The sequence below is a fragment of the Carassius auratus genome, unplaced genomic scaffold (assembly GCF_003368295.1).
Source record: "Carassius auratus strain Wakin unplaced genomic scaffold, ASM336829v1 scaf_tig00040138, whole genome shotgun sequence".
Taxonomy (NCBI): Eukaryota; Metazoa; Chordata; class Actinopteri; order Cypriniformes; family Cyprinidae; genus Carassius; species Carassius auratus.
Genome location: NW_020526567.1, coordinates 13,065 through 32,346, shown reverse-complemented (window position 1 = coordinate 32,346; position 19,282 = coordinate 13,065). Strand labels below are relative to the sequence as shown.

The window sequence follows — 19,282 nt, the reverse complement described above, 5'->3', positions numbered from 1 at the left end:
CTAAGCGTGCAGAACAAACACCCAATAAAGCATTACAATAATCTAACCTTGAAGTCAAAAATGCATGGATTAACATTTCTGCCTTTGACATTGAGAGCATAGGCCGTAATTTAGATATATTTTTGAGATGGAAAAATGCAGTTTTACAAATGCTAGAAACGTGGCTTTCTAAGGAAAGATTGCGATCAAATAGCACACCTAGCTTCCTAACTGATGACGAAGAATTGACAGAGCAACCATCAAGTCTTAGACAGTGTTCTAGGTTATTATAAGCAGAGTTTTTAGGTCCTATAATTAACACCTCTGTTTTTTCTGAATTTAGCAGTAAGAAATTACTCGTCATCCAATTTTCTATATCAACTATGCATTTCATTAGTTTTTCAAATTGGTGTGTTTCACCGGGCCGCAAAGAAATATAGAGCTGAGTATCATCAGCATAACAGTGAAAGTTAACACCATGTTTCCTGATGATATCTCCCAAGGGTAACATATAAAGCGTGAAGAGTAGCGGCCCTAGTACTGAGCTTTGAGGTACTCTATACTGCACTTGTGATCGATATGATACATCTTCATTCACTGCTACGAACTGATGGCGGTCATATAAGTATGATTTAAACCATGCTAATGCACTTCCACTGATGCCAACAAAGTGTTCAAGTCTATGCAAAAGAATGCTGTGGTCAATTGTGTCAAACGCAGCACTAAGATCCAATAAACCTAATAGAGAGATACACCCACGATCAGATGATAAGAGCAGATCATTTGTAACTATAAGGAGAGCAGTCTCAGTACTATGATACGGTCTAAATCCTGACTGGAAATCCTCACATATACCATTTTCTCTAAGAAGGAATATAATTGTGAGGATACCACCTTTTCTAGTATCTTGGACTAGTATATTGTAGTATATTGGTCTATAACTAACTAGATCTTTGGGGTCAAGTTGTGTTTTTTTTTATGAGAGGCTTAATAACAGCCAGTTTGAAGGTTTTGGGGACATATCCTAATGACAATGAGGAATTAATAATAGTCAAAAGAGGACCCAGACTTCTGGAAGCACCTCTTTTAGGAGCTTAGATGGTATAGGGTCTAACATACATGTTGTTGGTTTAGATGATTTAACAAGTTTATACAATTCTTCCTCTCCTATAGTAGAGAATGAGTGGAACTGTTCCTCAGGGGGTCTATAGTGCACTGTCTGATGTGATACTGTAGCTGACGGCTGAATGGTTGCAATTTTATCTCTAATAGTATCGATTTTAGAAGTAAAGTAGTTCATAAAGTCATTAGTGCTGTGGTGTTGGGAAATGTCAACACTTGCTGAGGCTTTATTTTTCGTTAATTTAGCCACTGTATTGAATAAATACCTGGGGTTGTGTTTGTTTTCTTCTAAAAGAGAAGAAAAGTAATCAGATCTAGCAGTTTTTAATGCTTTTCTGTAGGATATGTTACTTTTCCGCCAAGCAATACGAAATACCTCTAGTTTTGTTTTCCTCCAGCTGCGCTCCATTTTTCGGGCTGCTCTCTTTAGGGTGCGAGTATGCTCATTATGCCATGGTGTCAAACTGTTTTCCTTAACCTTCCTTAAGTGTAAAGGAGCAACTGTATTTAAAGTGCTAGAAAAGAGAGAGTCCATAGTTTCTGTTACATCATCAAGTTGTTCTGAGGTTTTGGATATGCTAAGGAATTCGGATACATCAGGAAGATAACTTAAAAAGCAGTCTTTTGTGGTAGAAGTGATGGTTCTTCGATACTTGTAACAAGAAGTAGAATTTACAATTTTGGCTATATGAAGTTTGCACAGAACTAAATAATGATCTGAGATATCATCACTTGGCTGAATAATTTCAACACTATCAACATCAATTCCATGTGACAGTATTAAATCTAGAGTATGATTTCGACAATGAGTAGGTCCTGAAACATGTTGTCTAACACCAATAGAGTTCAGAATGTCTATAAATGCTGATCCCAATGCATCTTTTTCATTATCGACATGGATATTAAAATCACCAACTATTAAAACTTTATCTGCAGCCAGAACTAACTCAGATGTAAAATCACCAAACTCTTTAATAAAGTCTGTATGGTGCCCTGGTGGCCTGTATACAGTAGCCAGTACAAACATAACAGGGGATTTATCATTAACATTTGTTTATCTGGATAATGTTATATGTAGCACCATTACTTCAAACGAGTTATAATTGAAGCCTGCCCTCTGAAAAATCCTGAAGACGTTGTTATAAATTGAGCACATCTATATTATGATCAGTTATCATATTATTTACAAAAAGTGTTTTCGTACAAATGGATCTGATATTCAATAAGCCAAGCTTTATCATTTGTTTATCCATATTGCATTTGTTTTTTATTTGTTGAACCTCAATTAAATTGTTAACCTTAACTTGGTTTGGACGTTTTTTGTATTTTCTAGTTCGGGGAACAGACACTGTCTCTATAGTGTGATATCTAAGTGGAAGAGTCTCTATGTGCTGGGAATTAGCTGACCTTTTTATTATTTTATTTTTTTCTTTGCATTAAAAGGTACTCACGACGTGCTTTTGCAGCGTTCAGCATTGTAGCCAATCACAGACATGTCTGTTGAACGCATTAGCCAATCAGAGACGTGCAAATGAGTCGCTGTGCTGAAGATGTGTTTTGTTTTGCGTGAGCTCAAAGTGCAATACCTTGTCATAGAGGTAATGACTTATGGATATACTCTGAGAGAGAGTGTGTGTGTGTGTGTGTGTGTGAGAGAGAGAGAGAGAGAGGAGAAATGTAACAAAGTTTAATGTTGTATGTTTAGCTGTTATTTGTTTTATGGACTCGATGTTGAAAATGTAAAACAGTAAAACATTTCAAACACTGTTGGCAGAAGTGAAAAAATTAATAATTTTATGAAGTTACAATTTTGTTTTATTTCATGTTGTATTTTACTGAACATGAGTATTTACAATGCAAATCCAAATTATTTTAATTTACTGACAGTTACTTATATCTTGTCTTTTAACTTTATTAAGATCAGATTCTGCAGGTAACATTACAATAATAAGGTGACTTGACTTGGACTTGACTTGACTTACTAGAGGACTTGACTTGACTTGACTTGACATAGCTTGTGACTTGACTTGACTTAACTTGCCCGAGAAAAAAATACTTGGGACTTACTTGAGACTTGAAGGTTAAGACTTGAGACTTACTTGAGACTTGCACATGTGTGACTTGGTCCCATCTCTGCAAACTCTGATTGGTCCTTCGCCTTGTCAATCTTTAGAGTGTCATAACCGGACACCACCACATCGTGTCACATGCTTCCTGTACACTTCCTGGTTGTTATCTGCCCATGACAACACTGATCAGTGTTGCCAGATTGGAAATGTCCAAGTATCGTACCAGAAGTTCAAAATTATTGTATTTGGAAGAAAATTATCGTACATGAGTCAAAAGAGTTATTTGTCTATTCTTTTGACACGACCTGCAAATTACCACAATAGATAACAAGGCATATTTTTGGACGGAAGCAGTGAGACAAAATACTATCCCATAATTTTCAGTGACTGACTGCGTCGCAGCGCATATTGAATCATATTAAAATGATTTTTAACACTTGCTTTGTCGCGTCCAGTGAAGAAGGAATTTAGCTGTTTCTGCGTGGTGCAGTTAACTCTACAACTGAGCTGCTGTCATTGGAATCCTGCGTGTTGCCAGATGTTGAAGAAGTTCTTGCTGTCTTGGACCGCAACTTGTGCTCGTTGGCTTTAAAGCAGGACACTCTCCTGCATGCTTAACACACCCTGAGGTGCACACGAACGCATTTAGAGTGTCTGTAATGAGCATCTTTCGTGTATGAGTAAAGAAGCCCTAAGACGGCTACTACCATCATTTAAAATTTCATCAAATGCTGAAATTATCGTACATTACGGGATTTTTTTCATTATTGATCGTACATAGTACAGAGGTAAAAATAATCGTACAAATATGATAATTATCGTACGTCTGGCAACACTGACACTGATACACCTCTGTACACACGAAATATCAGAATAATAAACCCGCGATTATGATAGTAAAGCTTCATAATTCATTTCTGTCACAATAATTCACGTAAGGTCGTAAGAAAATGTTGTGTTGTATTTTTATAGTAAGACGTTTGATAAATAAGGGCTAAATGCATACTGAGACTGAAGTGAGATAGCAGCTTGGTGGCTCTTTAAAGCTTGAAATACCACAACAAAGGCTGATAAAGGTGGAATAAAAACAAAAGAATAATGATAAAAGAATAATGCAGATAATATGTCATACTCGGCGGAGGTGTGAAAGACTCATTTGGTGAGAACAACAGAATCATGAATGTGGGAGTTTTCAAAGCCAAACACACATACAGAGCACACAGGAGTGTTTACATGTGAGTTCTTACAGAGATGAAAAGTGCCATAAATCAATCTGATTAGCCTTCTCTAAAAACACACATGACATGGCCTTAGAAAATATTTCATAAAATTCAGTTTTACAGATTTGATTATGAAATTTCGAATGAAGTTTTGGAAGACTTGTGGCTTTAGCTAAACTGTGTTGCTAAACTCAAATCCTACATAAACAGTTTTTTTAATACATTTAAAAAATATGTTTTTAATATTTTTTATTTTTATGTTTGAGCTTATATATCTTTATTATCATATGACCAGTAAACTTTGAAGTGTCAGCTTTGTGAACAAATGTTGATTATGTATTTAGTCAGAAAGAATCATGAGCAGAAAACTTTTTATTTTGGGTGTCATTTCTGTCTCAATGACAAAAAATGGGGGTGACTGGTAAGGGGTTAAAACAAAAATAAAGGGGCGATTGGACAAATGGTAATGGCTTTTGCCAAAAATGTCTTTTAGAGGGAGTGTAATCATAATTAATAACCTGGTGGCTTCAGTTTTTTGGCATCGTTTGGCCTGCATTGACCCTCCAAATGGACTTTTGAGTAAAATTCAAGCCAGTATGGTGGACTTTTTTTGAGGTACTTTTCACTGGATTCCACAGAGCATACTTTTTCTACCCAGAGATGGAGGAGGACAAGGAATTATCCATGTGCCCAGCAGGGGGGCAGCTTTTTGACTTCTATTTATTCAAAGGTATCTCACAGGACCTAAGGATCTAGTCTGGAGAAAAGTGGCTGATGTTATCTTTAATCAAGCTGGCAGACTGGGATTGAACTCTGTTCAATCAAGTAAGCTGCAATGCAACGCACTGACTCCTTTTTATAAGGGACTTTTTAAAGTGTTGGACTTATTTGAAAAGAGGACGTTGGAGCCGACATCCTTGTTGTACTGGCTTCTGGAGGAACCTCTTGTACATGGAGCTCGGTTCGATGTTACTTGTGTAGTTACACCTGGATTGACTTGTTGTTTTATTACCACAAAGACTTTAAAACTACATCAATTGTTGGGTGTTGCTGGTTCTGGCTTGAATAATGCTCAGTCCATGGCCTCATGTCTAGGTTTGTTTTTGGTACGGCATGTAGGAAAATTCTGGATTTCTTTAAACTGAAATTCACAGAGATAGAAATTAATCTGATAATTGATTATTATAATGGGAAACTGGTTCCTAATAGTACAGATCCTTTTCCAAGTATTTCTCTTAGTCCCAACCCAGCTAACAAATTTATGTTGTGAGAACGTTTTCCTAACGTTCCCTTTTGGTTGTGGAAACGTTATTTTGAACGTTGCAAATAACGTTGAAATTTTCAGTTTGCTTAATGTTCCCAGAACGTTTTTTATGGTTATTATAACGTTCCTACAACGTTCTTGAAACTTACATTTCATAAAAAATATAACGTTCTATCAACGTTTATTTAGAATGTTCCAAAAACGTTGAAATGTCCAGTTTACTTAATGTTCCCAGAACGGTTTTTATGGTTAGTATAACGTTCCTACAACGTTCTTGAAACTTACATTTAATTAAAAAAAATATAACGTTCTATGAACGTTTATTTAGAATGTTCCAAAAACGTTGAAATGTCCAGTTTCCTTAACGTTCCCAGAATGTTATTTTATGGTCAGCATAACGTTCCTACAACGTTCTTGAAACTTACATTTCATAAAAAAATATAAAGTTCTATGAACGTTTAATTAGAATGTTCCAAAAACGTTGAAATGTCCAGTTTGCTTAACGTTCTCAGAATGTTATTTTATGGTCAGCATAACGTTCCTACAACGTTCTTGAAACTTACATTTCATAAAAAATATAACGTTCTATGAACATTTATTTTGAACATTAAAATAACGTTAAAATGTCCAGTTTGCTTAACGTTGCTAGAATGTTATTTTACAGTATGGTCAGCATAACATTCCTGCAACCTAATTTTCATTTTAAACACAATATTCTATGAACATTTATTTGGAACATTCCAAGAACGTTAAAATGTTGGAACTTTATTTTATGGTCAGCCTAATGTGCCTACAATGTTATTTCCACTTAAATTTTATTAAGAATAACACATTGTATAAACTTTAATTTGAACATTACAAAGTGTAGCTTAATAAATTTTTATTTTCAGGTTAGCACTGTTGCAACATTCTCTTTTAACATAATGTTTATTAACACAACATTCCAGATCCAAGCAAGCATTCAATTACATGTGCATTTCAACAGGTATCTGAATTATTAAAGATAATCACTTTCAAAAATCTCATTAACACATTGAACAGACTGTTGAAAATTTCATATCATGTAAAAAAAAAAAAAGTAAGTCCCCTGTAGAAATATTTAATGCCACAAAGACAAAAAACAGCATAAAAACTTGATTTTCACTACAGAAGGACTTTAATATTTTGTTTAATATTTATGACAATAAACTATAGCTTCATAGCTAAATATAAACTATCATATGAACTTTTTATTATTGAAAACTTCTATATGAATTTGTGTGTGGGGTGTGGGTGCTGAAAAACTAGCACTGTCCGGTCTCTCCGTGCTCCATCTGTAAAGTAAACAGATTAGCTGATGTTACAAACTGTGTTATTACAATTCCTATGAAATAATAAGTCTACTACCTAGACTTTCAATGGAAAATGATCACAAAAATGATGAAAGATTATAAAAAAATACAAATAATTGTCTAAATGGGTGTGAACAACATGAGGGTGAGTAAACCAGGACAGAATAAAAAAAAAAAAAATAGTTGTTCAACTATGTTCAACTTAGGGATTAACATTTTGGTTATTTTTCCCAACCGACAACCAACAGTCATTAACTGATTATTAACCGTTAACTGACAATATTATTTTAAATTAGAATTGAATTAAATTAGAAAGGATGAGTGTCTGAGACCCATTAAAAATGCTAACATTTGTTTACTGGGGATTCATTTTACATGTACAACAGAACATGAGTATTCCTATATTTATGAAAATGAACAAATTTTTACTGTACAAAAGGAAACAGACAGCAGAAAGCGGCATCGTATTTTTCTTTAGGCTTATTTTATGCAAAAAGATTTGTTTTTATTGTGATGCTGCAAAAATAAAGGCAAAGCGTTTACAATTCGGATTATCTTTACAACTAAAAGGAGTAGTCGCTTTAACTGTTAGAAGGATACACTCAAGTGATTGCACCGGCGCTGCATACACACTCACAGTTAAATGCTCACAGCTTGGGTGATTGTGATTGCTCTGTGCTGTGCTCAGACGCGGTTGGTTGGAAGAAGTGGGCCAGAGAGCGGTTCAGTTTAATTAGTGTGCTGTATACCTGCAGTGTGAGCAACCGTGCCAGGGAACTACTGACACATGCAGCATGATTAAGTGAAAATTTCTGAGGGGCAAACGCCATAGAATTATAAAGCAATATGTTGTGAGAGGGTCTTCTGTGTCATCACATCCCAAACGACTCAAAATAATGAACCACAAAGTTAACAGAATGATGCACTCAGTGTTGTCAAAAGACCCAGTACTTCAGTACCAAGTCGGTACAAAAAAAAATGTAAATGTGACGGTACCTGGTTTCTGGTAGTACCGAGGTCCCGTTCAAACCCGGTTCTGTGCTATGATTACCGCGAAGCAGAAAACGAGGATGGAATCTCAAAATCCAGTCATGAAAATGAAACTTACATTTTAATATGGACAGTCATGGAATTTGTCAAAGTTAGCATAAATTAATCAAATCAAATCTCCATATGGACCAGTATCTGTAAATGTTAAGCCGCAAAAGTTGGTTGAAATATGAATCCGTGTTCTGTGCGTCTCTGTTTGAATTAATGAATGGCAGAGACGTGCGGGTTTGTTTACTACATAGTCTGAAGCGCATGACGCTTGCATTAATTTCAGCATCTGAGCTTCAAAGTTCTCTCTCCTCCAAGCGATCTTTTCAGTTTATCACACATGCAAAAGAGAGAGAGAGCGAGAGTCTTACCACGCTGAATCCACACGCTATATGTAAACTATTCTTTATTGTCTTTTCCTGTAATGGAGTTCATTTAGAATTATTCATATTCATTCAAGTGGTTTTTTTTTGTAATTAGCATATTTTTGTGTTTTGCTTTGGTACCGAAATTGGTACCGAGAACCGTGGATTTTCACTGGTAACGAATACTGAAATTTTGGTACTGTGACAACACTACACTCCACTGTGCAGAGCGAGAAACTTCCTGTCTCCTACGTAATTCGTGATTACGAGCTAGCTGCATTAAAATGATTTGTTATTTGTTGAAGGAATAAAATGTAATATTCCACTGGTTTGATAACCATAAAATGTTTTTAAACCATTAAAAAATTTGACTCTATGTTGATTTTTACGTATGAAAATGTTATGTTTTTATGTTCACATAACACGTTATGTGACTATTCGCAATCTTTTAATTATGGTAAGCTTGGAAATAATATGTAACGTTTTAATCTAGGCCTGTAACTATCTAATATTTTAGTAATCGAGTATTCTTCCAAAAATTCCATCGATTAATCGAGTAATTGGATAAAATGCGTTTTTGCTTAATTAAAGTGCAATATTAATTATGCAAGAGAAAATAAGACTCCTGGGTCTCTTAAAATGAACAACTAAGTTACCTTTTATAGAAATTTTTTATTTTTTTATTTTTTAAATGCATAGAATGCAATGCATACATCAAAAATAAACATTTAATCATTACCCATTGTTTCTCTGTCTGTACTTATACTGTGAACAACGACAATAAAGTTGGCAGATGAAACAAGTGCATTTAAGTGCCATTCAATTGGGGTTTTAAATAAAGCATTTTCTGAGATGCACATTAAACACAAAACATTAATTTAATTAATATTTTAATTATTGAAAATTAAGCAAACTTAACTTTTCAGTACTAACCCGCAATAACTAAATTAAACCGGACTTTTATTTTGACGGGTTGACGTAGCTTTACAGTGTTGTGTATGTGATGTGACGCTAGTTTTAATCAAATCAAATGGTCAAATGTTCATGAAGTGACTGTCAGAGCAGTTCTGGAGATGTTGTTCATTTGTTCACGTCCTTATTTAGTGAGACAGCAGAAGCTGAAATCACTGGAGCGTCACGTGCGCTTCCGTGTGTTTAATGAATGAAGACGCGCTTCTGCTACATTGATTAACACAAACACGCAGAACATGCAGGATTCATATTTAAATAGACCATTCCGGCTTAATATTTACAGATATTAGTCCATATCGTGATTTGATGTAAATGCAATGACCTATTTTCGATTAATTCATTCAAAATTTGGCAAATTCTGTGCCATTCCGCGTTAAACTGTAAATTCTGTTTTTATGACTGGATTCCACGATTCCCTCTGCGTTTTCTGCCTCGCGGAAATCATAGGGCCCTAGTTATGGTATGCCAGCTCTATCTTGCAAATGGACACACGCCGCAACGTTCTCTTTACGTTTGCCCGCGCCCTCAAATCAAAACACTGCTGACTCCTTGTGTCTCCTTCCGCTTTGTGGGTGACGTAAATGTGTTGTGTCACATAAAAAAAAAATAATTGCGAAAGAACCTGACGTGAGATTTTAAAATAAATTAAAAGAGGCTTCGAGGCAGAGGAATTTGCTTCAATTAATTTTTTGTAATTGAGTTACTCTAGGAATCGTTTCAGCCCTATTTTAATCGCAATAAGCTTTGGGCTTTGTTACTTTTTATTATAACACAAAGCCTCAGGCTTCTGTCAATTTTAAGATAAAATACAAACAATAAATATTTTTAATGCTCTTTAATCTGTAGTGAGATATTCGCCTCCTTTCATGCGGCATGCATGTGAATCAAATATTTTCCTGTTTAATATTTGCAGCACGAAAATAATAACGAATAAATATTTGAGCGCATGTTGAAAAAAAACAGAACAATTTAATACAAACGAGTGTTTCTTGAAATAAATCAATTTGAGTTTAAAAAATCGTCAGTAACAACTGTTACTTTCGTCCCGACAGGAACTCCTGACATTTAAACTCAATTTAATTTTATACTGAAAAAATATGAAAATGCAAACTTTAGGATGTGTTAAAGCACTAAACAACTTGTAGATTGATCATTACTGTGACACATGTAACAAGAAAAACAACACGACTAATTTGAAAAGAATACCGCTTCAATAATTTACTTTTTGTACTCGAAAACAGTTTTATGGACCTAACTTCGGGAAACGATGAGAAAATCACATGATATTTCTCAGCTCCATCAAGGATTGCATGCTGAATATGCTGTCTAGCTGGGAATGCAAATGCAGAAAGAGGCTCTGAGAAAATCACTTTGTTACTTTCGTCCCACGTTACTTTTGACCCTGCTCTCCCCTACAAATAATGTCTTAAAGATGTTCAGATATCACGGTGCTAAGAACATTTTCTATCAACCTTACAAGAACATTAACAACGGTTTAAGAACATTCATCAAGTACAAAAACGCCCTAAAGATGTTCAGAAAACGTTGTGCTAAGAACATTATCTATCAACGTTACAAGAACATTCATCAAGTACAAATAAATTCCTAAAGATGTTCAGAGAAGGTTGTGCTAAGTACTTTATCTATCGACCTTAGAAGAACATTCATCAAGTACAGATAACGTCCTTAAGAAGTTCCGAAAACGTTGTTCTAAGAACATCTATTAACCTTAAAAGAACATTCATCAAGTACAGATAACTTCCTAAAGATGTTCCAGAGAACATTGTTCTAAGAAAGTTTTCTAACGACCTTAGAACATTCATCAAGTACAGATAACATCCTAAAGACGTGCCAAGAACGTTGTTTTTAAGAATGTTTTCTAGCGACTGTAGAAGAACATTCATCAAGTACAGACAACGTTCTAAAGACGTTCCGAGAACTTTTTTCTAAGAACGTTTTCTGCCAACCTTAGAAGAAAATTCAACAAGTACAGATAACGTCCTAAAGACTTTCCGAGTACGTGGTTCTAAGAACGTTTTCTAGCGACCTTGTGAGAACATCCATCAAGTACAAATAACGTCCTAAAGGCGTTCCGAGAACGTTGTTCTAAGAACGTTTTCTAGCGACCTTAGAAGAACATTCATCAAGTACAGATAACGTCCTAAAGACGTTCCGAGTATGTGGTTCTAAGAACATTTTCTAGCGACCTTGTGAGAACATCCATCAAGTACAGATAACGTCCTAAAGACATTCCGAGAACGTTGTTCTAAGAACGTTTACTAGCGACCTTAGAAGATCATTCATCAAGTACAGATAACGTCCTAAAGACGTTCCGAGTACGTGGTTCTAAGAACGTTTTCTAGCGACCTTGTGAGAACATCCATCAAGTACAGACAACGTCCTAAAGATGTTCCGAGAATGTTGTTCTAAGAACGTTTTCTGTCAACCTTAGAAGAACATTCATCAAGTAAAGATAACATCCTAAAGACGTTCCAAGAACGTTGTTCTAAGAACGTTTTCTAGAGACCTTATAAGAACATTCATCAAGTACAGAAAACGTCCTGAAGATGTTCCGAGAACGTTGTTCTAAGAACGTTTTCTGTCAACCTTATGAGAACATCCATCAAGTACAAATAACGTCCTAAAGGCGTTCCGAGAACATTTGTCTAAGGACGTTTTCTGTCAACCTTAGAAGAACATTCATCATGTACAGATAACGTCCTAAAGACGTTCCGAGTACGTGGTTCTAAAAACGTTTTCTAGCGACCTTATAAGAACATTCATCAAGTACAGATAACGTCCTAAAGACATTCCAAGAACGTTGTTCTAAGAACATTTATTGTCAACCTTATAAGAACATTCATCGAGTACAGATAACGTCCTAAAGATGTTCCGAAAACGTTGTTCTAAGAACGTTTTCTGTTAACCTTAGTAGAACATTCATCTAGGACAGATAACATCCTAAAGACGTTCCGAGAACGCTGTTCTAAGAACGTTTTCTAGTGACCTTATAAGAACATTCATCAAGTACAGATAACGTCCTAAAGACGTTCTGAAAACTTTGTTCTAAGAACGTTTTCTGTCAACCTTAGAAGAGCATTCATCAAGTACAGATAACATCCTAAATACATTCCGAGAACATTGGTCTAAGAACCTTTTCTAGAGACCTTATAAGAACATTCATCAAGTACAGAAAACATCCTAAAGATGTTCCGAGAACCTTATTCTAAGAACGTTTTCTAGCGACCTTATAAGAACATTCATCAAGTACAGATAACATCCTAAAGACGTTCCAAGAACAAAGAACGTTGTTCTAAGAACGTTTTCTGTCAACCTTAGAAGAACATTCATCAAGTACAGATAACGTCCTAAAGACGTTCCGAAAACGTTGTTCTAAGAACGTTTTCTGTCAACCTTAGAAGAACATTCATCGAGTACAGATAACGTCCTAAAGATGTTCTGAAAAATTTGCTCTAAGAACGTTTTCTGTCAACCTTAGAAGAACATTCATCAAGTACAGATAACATCCTAAAGACATTCCAAGAACGTTGTTCTAAGAACGTTTTCTGTCAACCTTATGAGAACATCCATCAAGTACAGATAACGTCCTAAAGACGTTCCGAAAACGTTGTTCTAAGAACGTTTTCTAGCAACCTTATGAGAACATTCATCAAGTACAGATAATGTCCTAAAGATGTTCCGAGAACTTTTTTCTAAGAACGTTTTCTAGCGACCTTATGAGAACATTCATCAAGTACAGATAGCGTCCTAAAGATGTTCCGAGAACGTTGTTCTAAGAACGTTTTCTAGCGACCTTATGAGAACATTCATCAAGTACAGATAACATCCTAAAGATGTTCCGAGAACGTTGTTCTAAGAACGTTTTCTAGCGACCTTACAAGAACATTAACAATGTTATAAGAACGTTCCAAAAACATTATTTTAATAACGTTTTGTACTAACATTTACACAACTTTTAAAGAACGTTAGTGAATGTTGTGGGAACGTTCCCTGTTAGCTGGGAATATCAAAGGACTGTCTGGACCTTTTCTGAAATTGAGGGGACTAGAAGGTTTAAGTTTGCAGGATGTTCAGAGTAAAGTTTTGTATAAATGTCTTGTAAAAGTTTTAAATAAAGCAAAATTAAAAGAGCGCAGTGATACAGTGTGGAGAGAAAAATTGAAAATAAATGATGGAGATAAGTCTATTTGGAGAGTTTTATACAATTGAAAAACGTACAGGTGATATTCAATGGAGAGTGTTACACGTCGCAGTTGCTGTAAATGCATTTGTGAGCCTAATTAATCCTAATGTATCAAGTGATTGTCCTTTTTGTGAAATGAGGGAGACAATTTTTCATTGTTTTTTAGAATGTTCAAGACTGCATGACATGTTTAGTTTTCTGGATGTTCTTTTCATGAATTAACAAATTTGAAGATTTTTTTCTTCCAAAATTTGGATTCTTGGACCCAAATATAGTGTGGCGCAAAGAGTAAAAAGTCAATTGTTTAATTTTTTAATTGGGCAAGCCAAACTTGCGTTTATATAACTAGGAAAAACAAAATAGAAGGTAGAGAAGGACAACATGTGGTTACTGTTTTTAAAAATATGGTAAAAGCAAGGGTTTCATTTGATTTCAAGTTCTATAAAGATGAAGATGAATGACTTAGAATGTTTTTGCCCAAATGGTGTTTTAATGGAGCTATTTGTACAGTTAATGAAGAAATGTTGATCTTTACCGTCATGTTACAATACATTTTTTTTTATTTTTTTTTCCTGGATAATGTGATGTTTTGCTGACGTTGTAATGATATAAATAAATGTTTTGAAAACTCAAAAACCTCAAGAACGCAAGTACAGAGTACGCATGGAAGTGCACGGATGTGTTCTTGATATCGAGGATGCATCGCGTGCAGACTTGAGAGAATCCAGCCATTAGAAATCCCAGAAGACGCTGCGGGCGGCCGTTGTAAGGAAGGCTGCAGGCTTTAAACTCGCTCTCGCAATCAATTGACGGCTCTTGAAAGTAAACCTTTATCATTTTGTTTTGCTTAATTTTAATAAAGTTATAAGACCCGGAGAAAGTTTGCAGTATTTTCATTGGCGTTAACGTTAACGCTGTATAATAAAACGTTATACAATTATATGTAAATAATAGCTATAATAGTATTAAATGTTTTAATAGATTATGACATTTGTTTGTGATGTTATGTTATATTTAAGGTTCATTGGCCGCTGCCTATGCTGTGATTATGCGTTCAGTTAAGCAAGAACGCAGCACATCTCAATATAAAAGTGTGTTCTATGTTCTCAGGTCCTCCTGAGTTTGTTCTTCCAAGGCAACTTGGCAAGACCGTTCTTTGCGTTCTTGGAATTGACAAACAGCCTATATTTCAGTAAGTTTGACTGACTTCCTGATCATCTGACTCGACGCACTGAAATCGAAAGTAAAGAATACAAGTGAAAGTAAAGTTGATCCGCGTACATTTTACGAACACGAGCGAAACATTTATATTTATTCCGATTTATGGCTAAAGGACAAGATTGATTTGGTTTAATGTGAGAGTTGAAGATGCGCGGACCGAGCTATGTTTTGATGTCAGTGCTGCTGATGATCGGCGATGGTATGTAAAATATTATTATAGGATTATATTATCCGTCTCTCTCTCTCTCTCTCTCTCTCTCTCTCTCTCTCTCTCTCTCTCTGTTCTACAAAACTATTCTTAATGTTCAAGTCTTTATTTAGTTTCATTTATAAACTATATTTTGGCTTCAATGCCCATGAATCCTGGCTGCTCTTCGTCTTGCTGTATCACAAGGCTTTGTGAGATGATAAAAAGGCATCTACAGTCGCTGACAAATGACTACAAAAATAAATGATCATATTCGGATCAGACCAGTGTCTCTATAGCCTCTATAGCCTACAGATTAAGAATTAAGAAAAATATATCTTCATAATGCAATATATCAGAAAACAGTGAAAAATGAAAACCGCATCTCTTCTCCAGTGGCGGCACTAGAAACTTGCGTGTTATAACTGAACATGTTCTTATATTGATATTGTTTATTTCTTACTCATTAACAGTTCATCAGGCTCTTAATGATTTAATCTATGCCAGGTTTACCCATCACTTATCATTAGAATATATTTACACATGACTCTCGGTTCTGATTGCTCTTATAAAAATGTACCATAGTTCTTAACAGCATTTGTTATTGTAAAGCTAGCCTATTATTCATTACCAGGCCAATAATTACTTTTCTTTATTAAACTATATAGCATTTGTTATGAAGAAACAACAGCAACAGCTACAACATGCCACAGTTGTGATATAAATCTATAGGGAAAATATATTCTCATACCAGATTATTTATTATAAATTCTACATCAAGTTCAACAAAATGTACCACAATAAATATAATCTACAATAAAACGTGATGATTTCTTCTAGGTAAGGTGGTCATGAGTAGTTTAAAAAAGATTTTAATATTTTTTAGTGCTGGTACTGACTGGATTATGTTTTCTCATCTTTTCAGTGTTTTTAGTTTATGTTACTTTTTTAGATGTTTTTAGTGTTCAACCTTTTTCCATAGCATTTTAAAGAATCAATTTCTCAATAGAATTCAAATAAATCACACATTTTACTATCAGTTTTGCGATAGAAGCGACTCACGCAAATCTGATCAGACTTTGAGCGTGCCAGTGAACAAACAATAGTGATAATAAAGGATTTAAATAATTAATTTCAAATGCAATAAATATATTAATGTCTGATGTATAAAATAAAAGTAGCACAAAAAGGAACGACAAACAACTTTGAACAAGAACCAAAACAGATCACACATTACCGAGAATATAGGCCTTGGAGAAACTTGTTTATGCCTTTATCACCAGCAGGGTGGACTATTGTAATGGGCTCCTCACCGTCCTTCCCAAAAAGACCATTAGACAGCTGCAGCTCATCCAGAACGCTGCTGCCAGGATTCTGACTAGAACCAGAAAATCTGAGCATATCACACCAGTCCTCAGGTCCTTACACTGGCTTCCAGTTACATTTAGGATTGATTTTAAAGTACTTTTACTCGTATATAAGTCACTAAATGACCTAGGACCGAAATATATTGCAGATATGTTCACTGAATATAAACCTAACAGAGCACTCAGATCACTAGGATCGAGTCAGTTAGAAATACCAAGGGTTCACACAAAACAAGGGGAGTGCGCCTTTAGTTACTATGCCGCACGCAGTTGGAATCAGCTTCCAGAAGAGATAAGATGTGCTAAAACACTAGTCACATTTAAATCTAGACTTAAAACTCATCTTTTTAGCTGTGCATTTATTGAATGAGCACTGTGCAATGTCCGAACTGATTGCACTGTACTTTATTTGTTTTTTAGCACCCCCTCTAAACTGTTAAGCCCCTGATTAACACCCCCAACAGAAAAAAATCCTGGATCTCTTCCCTGCAACTGTATTAATTTAGAGAGAAACTCATCTTCAGCTCTTAGTACTGGTTTATAAAAATACAGTTTTAAGTATTTTTATGTTTTTTTTTTTTACAACCTGTTTTTTCTAAAACAATGAAAGTGAAAGAATTTCTGTCAATGTTTCATAAACACTGTTTGCGAAAGCAAAAAAGCAGAATTTAATTTGACAAAGATAGGGATTTGTAAATTTGAAGTAAATTTGGAGCATTTGATTTAAAACCATTCAGGACTGAATCCCTTTTTATATACATTTTACATCTAAAAGAACAATGTTTGGGGGAGGAATGAACAAAGAAACACCACTCTCTCTCTCTCTCTCTCACACACACACACACACACACACACACACACACACACGCACACGCACACACACACAACATAAGTTTCTTCCCTCTCCTCTGTCATCACAGTTTTATTGTTATGAAATAATTGTCCTAGCGACACCCCTGAACGCACCTCCTGTACATGAATACTTGTTTGTGTCAATAATGATGCACTGTGTTGGTATTTATCCATTTATGTTCTGAGAAACTACATCAAGCTTTATTTCCCTTCTCTGTCTCAGGTTTGATTATAAAAGGTCCCTCTGGTCCTCTGGTTGCTCCTCTGGGATCCTCTGTGGTTTTGCCCTGTTCTGTTGATGAACTTTTATCAGTGAAGGATCTGGAGGTAGAATGGAAAAGAACAGACTCAGAGACTTTAGTTCATCTGTATCAGGACGGTGAGAGTCGAACAGAATCCCAGCAGCAGGATTATCAGGATAGAGCTCATTTCTTCACTGATCAGATTCAACATGGAAACTTCTCCCTCCGGCTGGACAATCTGAGAGCTGAAGATGAGGGACAGTATAAATGTAAAGTTTACATTCAGCAAGAGTCTGGTGAGACTGTGGTTCAAATAAAAGTTAATGCTGGTGAGTATTGACCACATGAGCTCCTTCCATTATTTTCACTATGATTTTACAGAAACTAATTTCTGAATGTATTTTTACACTGTTTGTTTTCTCAGAGCGTTTGAGAGTATCAGGTTCAGATCACTCCATATCTGCGTCTGTGGGTGAAGACGTCACTCTGAACTGCTCTGTAGACTCTCACATCCCACCTGGAGACCTTGAAGAGGTTACATGGACTAAAACAGATGAAAATATTCAGGTTCTGCTCTACCAAGACAATAATACACATTCATCAAATGAGCGATATAGAGACAGAGTTGAGCTCTTCCCTGCTGAAATCCACAAAGGAAACTTCTCTCTCAGACTGAAGAGCATCAGAACTGATGATAAAGGAGTTTACATGTGTCAGGTGTTTGCTGGAGATTTATCAGCCAACGCAACTGTAGTACTGGAGAGACTGGGTGAGTAACAGACGTGTCATACTTTGTAAAGTGGAACATTTAATGGCAGCAGAATCATGCCGTGCCAAATCAACTAAATTTGGTAGAAAGGTGGCAGCATCGTGGATGGAATCTAGAAATTTTAACAATCCAGAAAAAATGTAAACTGAAAAAAACATTAAGGAAAAAATAAAACTGATTTCATATGGCCCTAACCATGTAAGATGCCATTCAATTTACTTACAATGAAGAAAAAAAGACATGCAGTGCAAAAAGATGAGCAAACAATTTCAGCATAAAAGCAGCATCTCTTCATTAGTGGGTAAAGCCAAAAATACTACCTGTAAGAAGGAAATCTAGCTAACCTCGAAGGATAAAAATACAAATAAACAACATAATTCTTACCCACTTTCCTAACTAGCAAAAACAAGGACAAAAGAAAATGGCACCCAACTCCCTACTACTTCAGCACTTGTTAAAAAAAAAAGCAACTTACTCAAAACTGTACACTACAGCGAAATCACACTTAAGCTTAGTTTCAAATTTAGGCTTAATACATAAGACTACACACTAAGCCATAACATCCATGTTATGCTTAAAACACACCAACAAGAGCAGCACTCTAGTACTGGCATCACACTCATGGTCTTGGGAAAAGGAACATCTGGCTTTTTCTTTTATGGCGGATTGCAAACTATTATCCTCTAATGGACCACTGACACTCTAACTCGATTACCTATCATCTCTATAAATCACTAAACCTTTAATATTCTTCATCGAGCTTCATCCGACGCTGTGTCTCCAGCTACTCCGTCCACCCTCAGTCCTCTTAACGAAAAAAAAAAAAAAAATTGAATACTCGCTTATTCAGATTGGTGCTTGTCAAGAACTGTAACAGTAATGTAGCTAGGGGTGCTCCGATCACGATCGGCCGATCGTTATGCGCATCTCGTCAGTAAAGCCGGTTTTCTAATCAGCGGTTAATTCCATCAGGTGCGTGATTTCACATAGAGCAGCTGTTACTACACAGAGCCGTTGTTAACTGAGAAGATGCGCAAATCCACTTCATTTTCAGCTTTTTTTTGGCACATCTTCTCAGTT

The 19,282-nt window shown here is 35.6% G+C and overlaps 1 protein-coding gene across 1 annotated transcript; it reads left to right on the top strand.

Annotated features, from left to right (window-relative positions):
* The first annotated feature begins 14,772 nt into the window (after window positions 1-14,772).
* LOC113084489 (butyrophilin-like protein 2) lies at window positions 14,773-18,657 on the top strand. Its single transcript, XM_026254857.1, has 3 exons — window positions 14,773-14,984; window positions 17,415-17,762; window positions 17,858-18,657. Exons 1-3 carry the CDS (start codon window positions 14,933-14,935, stop codon window positions 18,208-18,210), a joined length of 753 nt encoding a protein of 250 aa, XP_026110642.1. The 5' UTR covers window positions 14,773-14,932; the 3' UTR covers window positions 18,211-18,657.
* The last annotated feature ends 625 nt before the right edge of the window (window positions 18,658-19,282 follow it).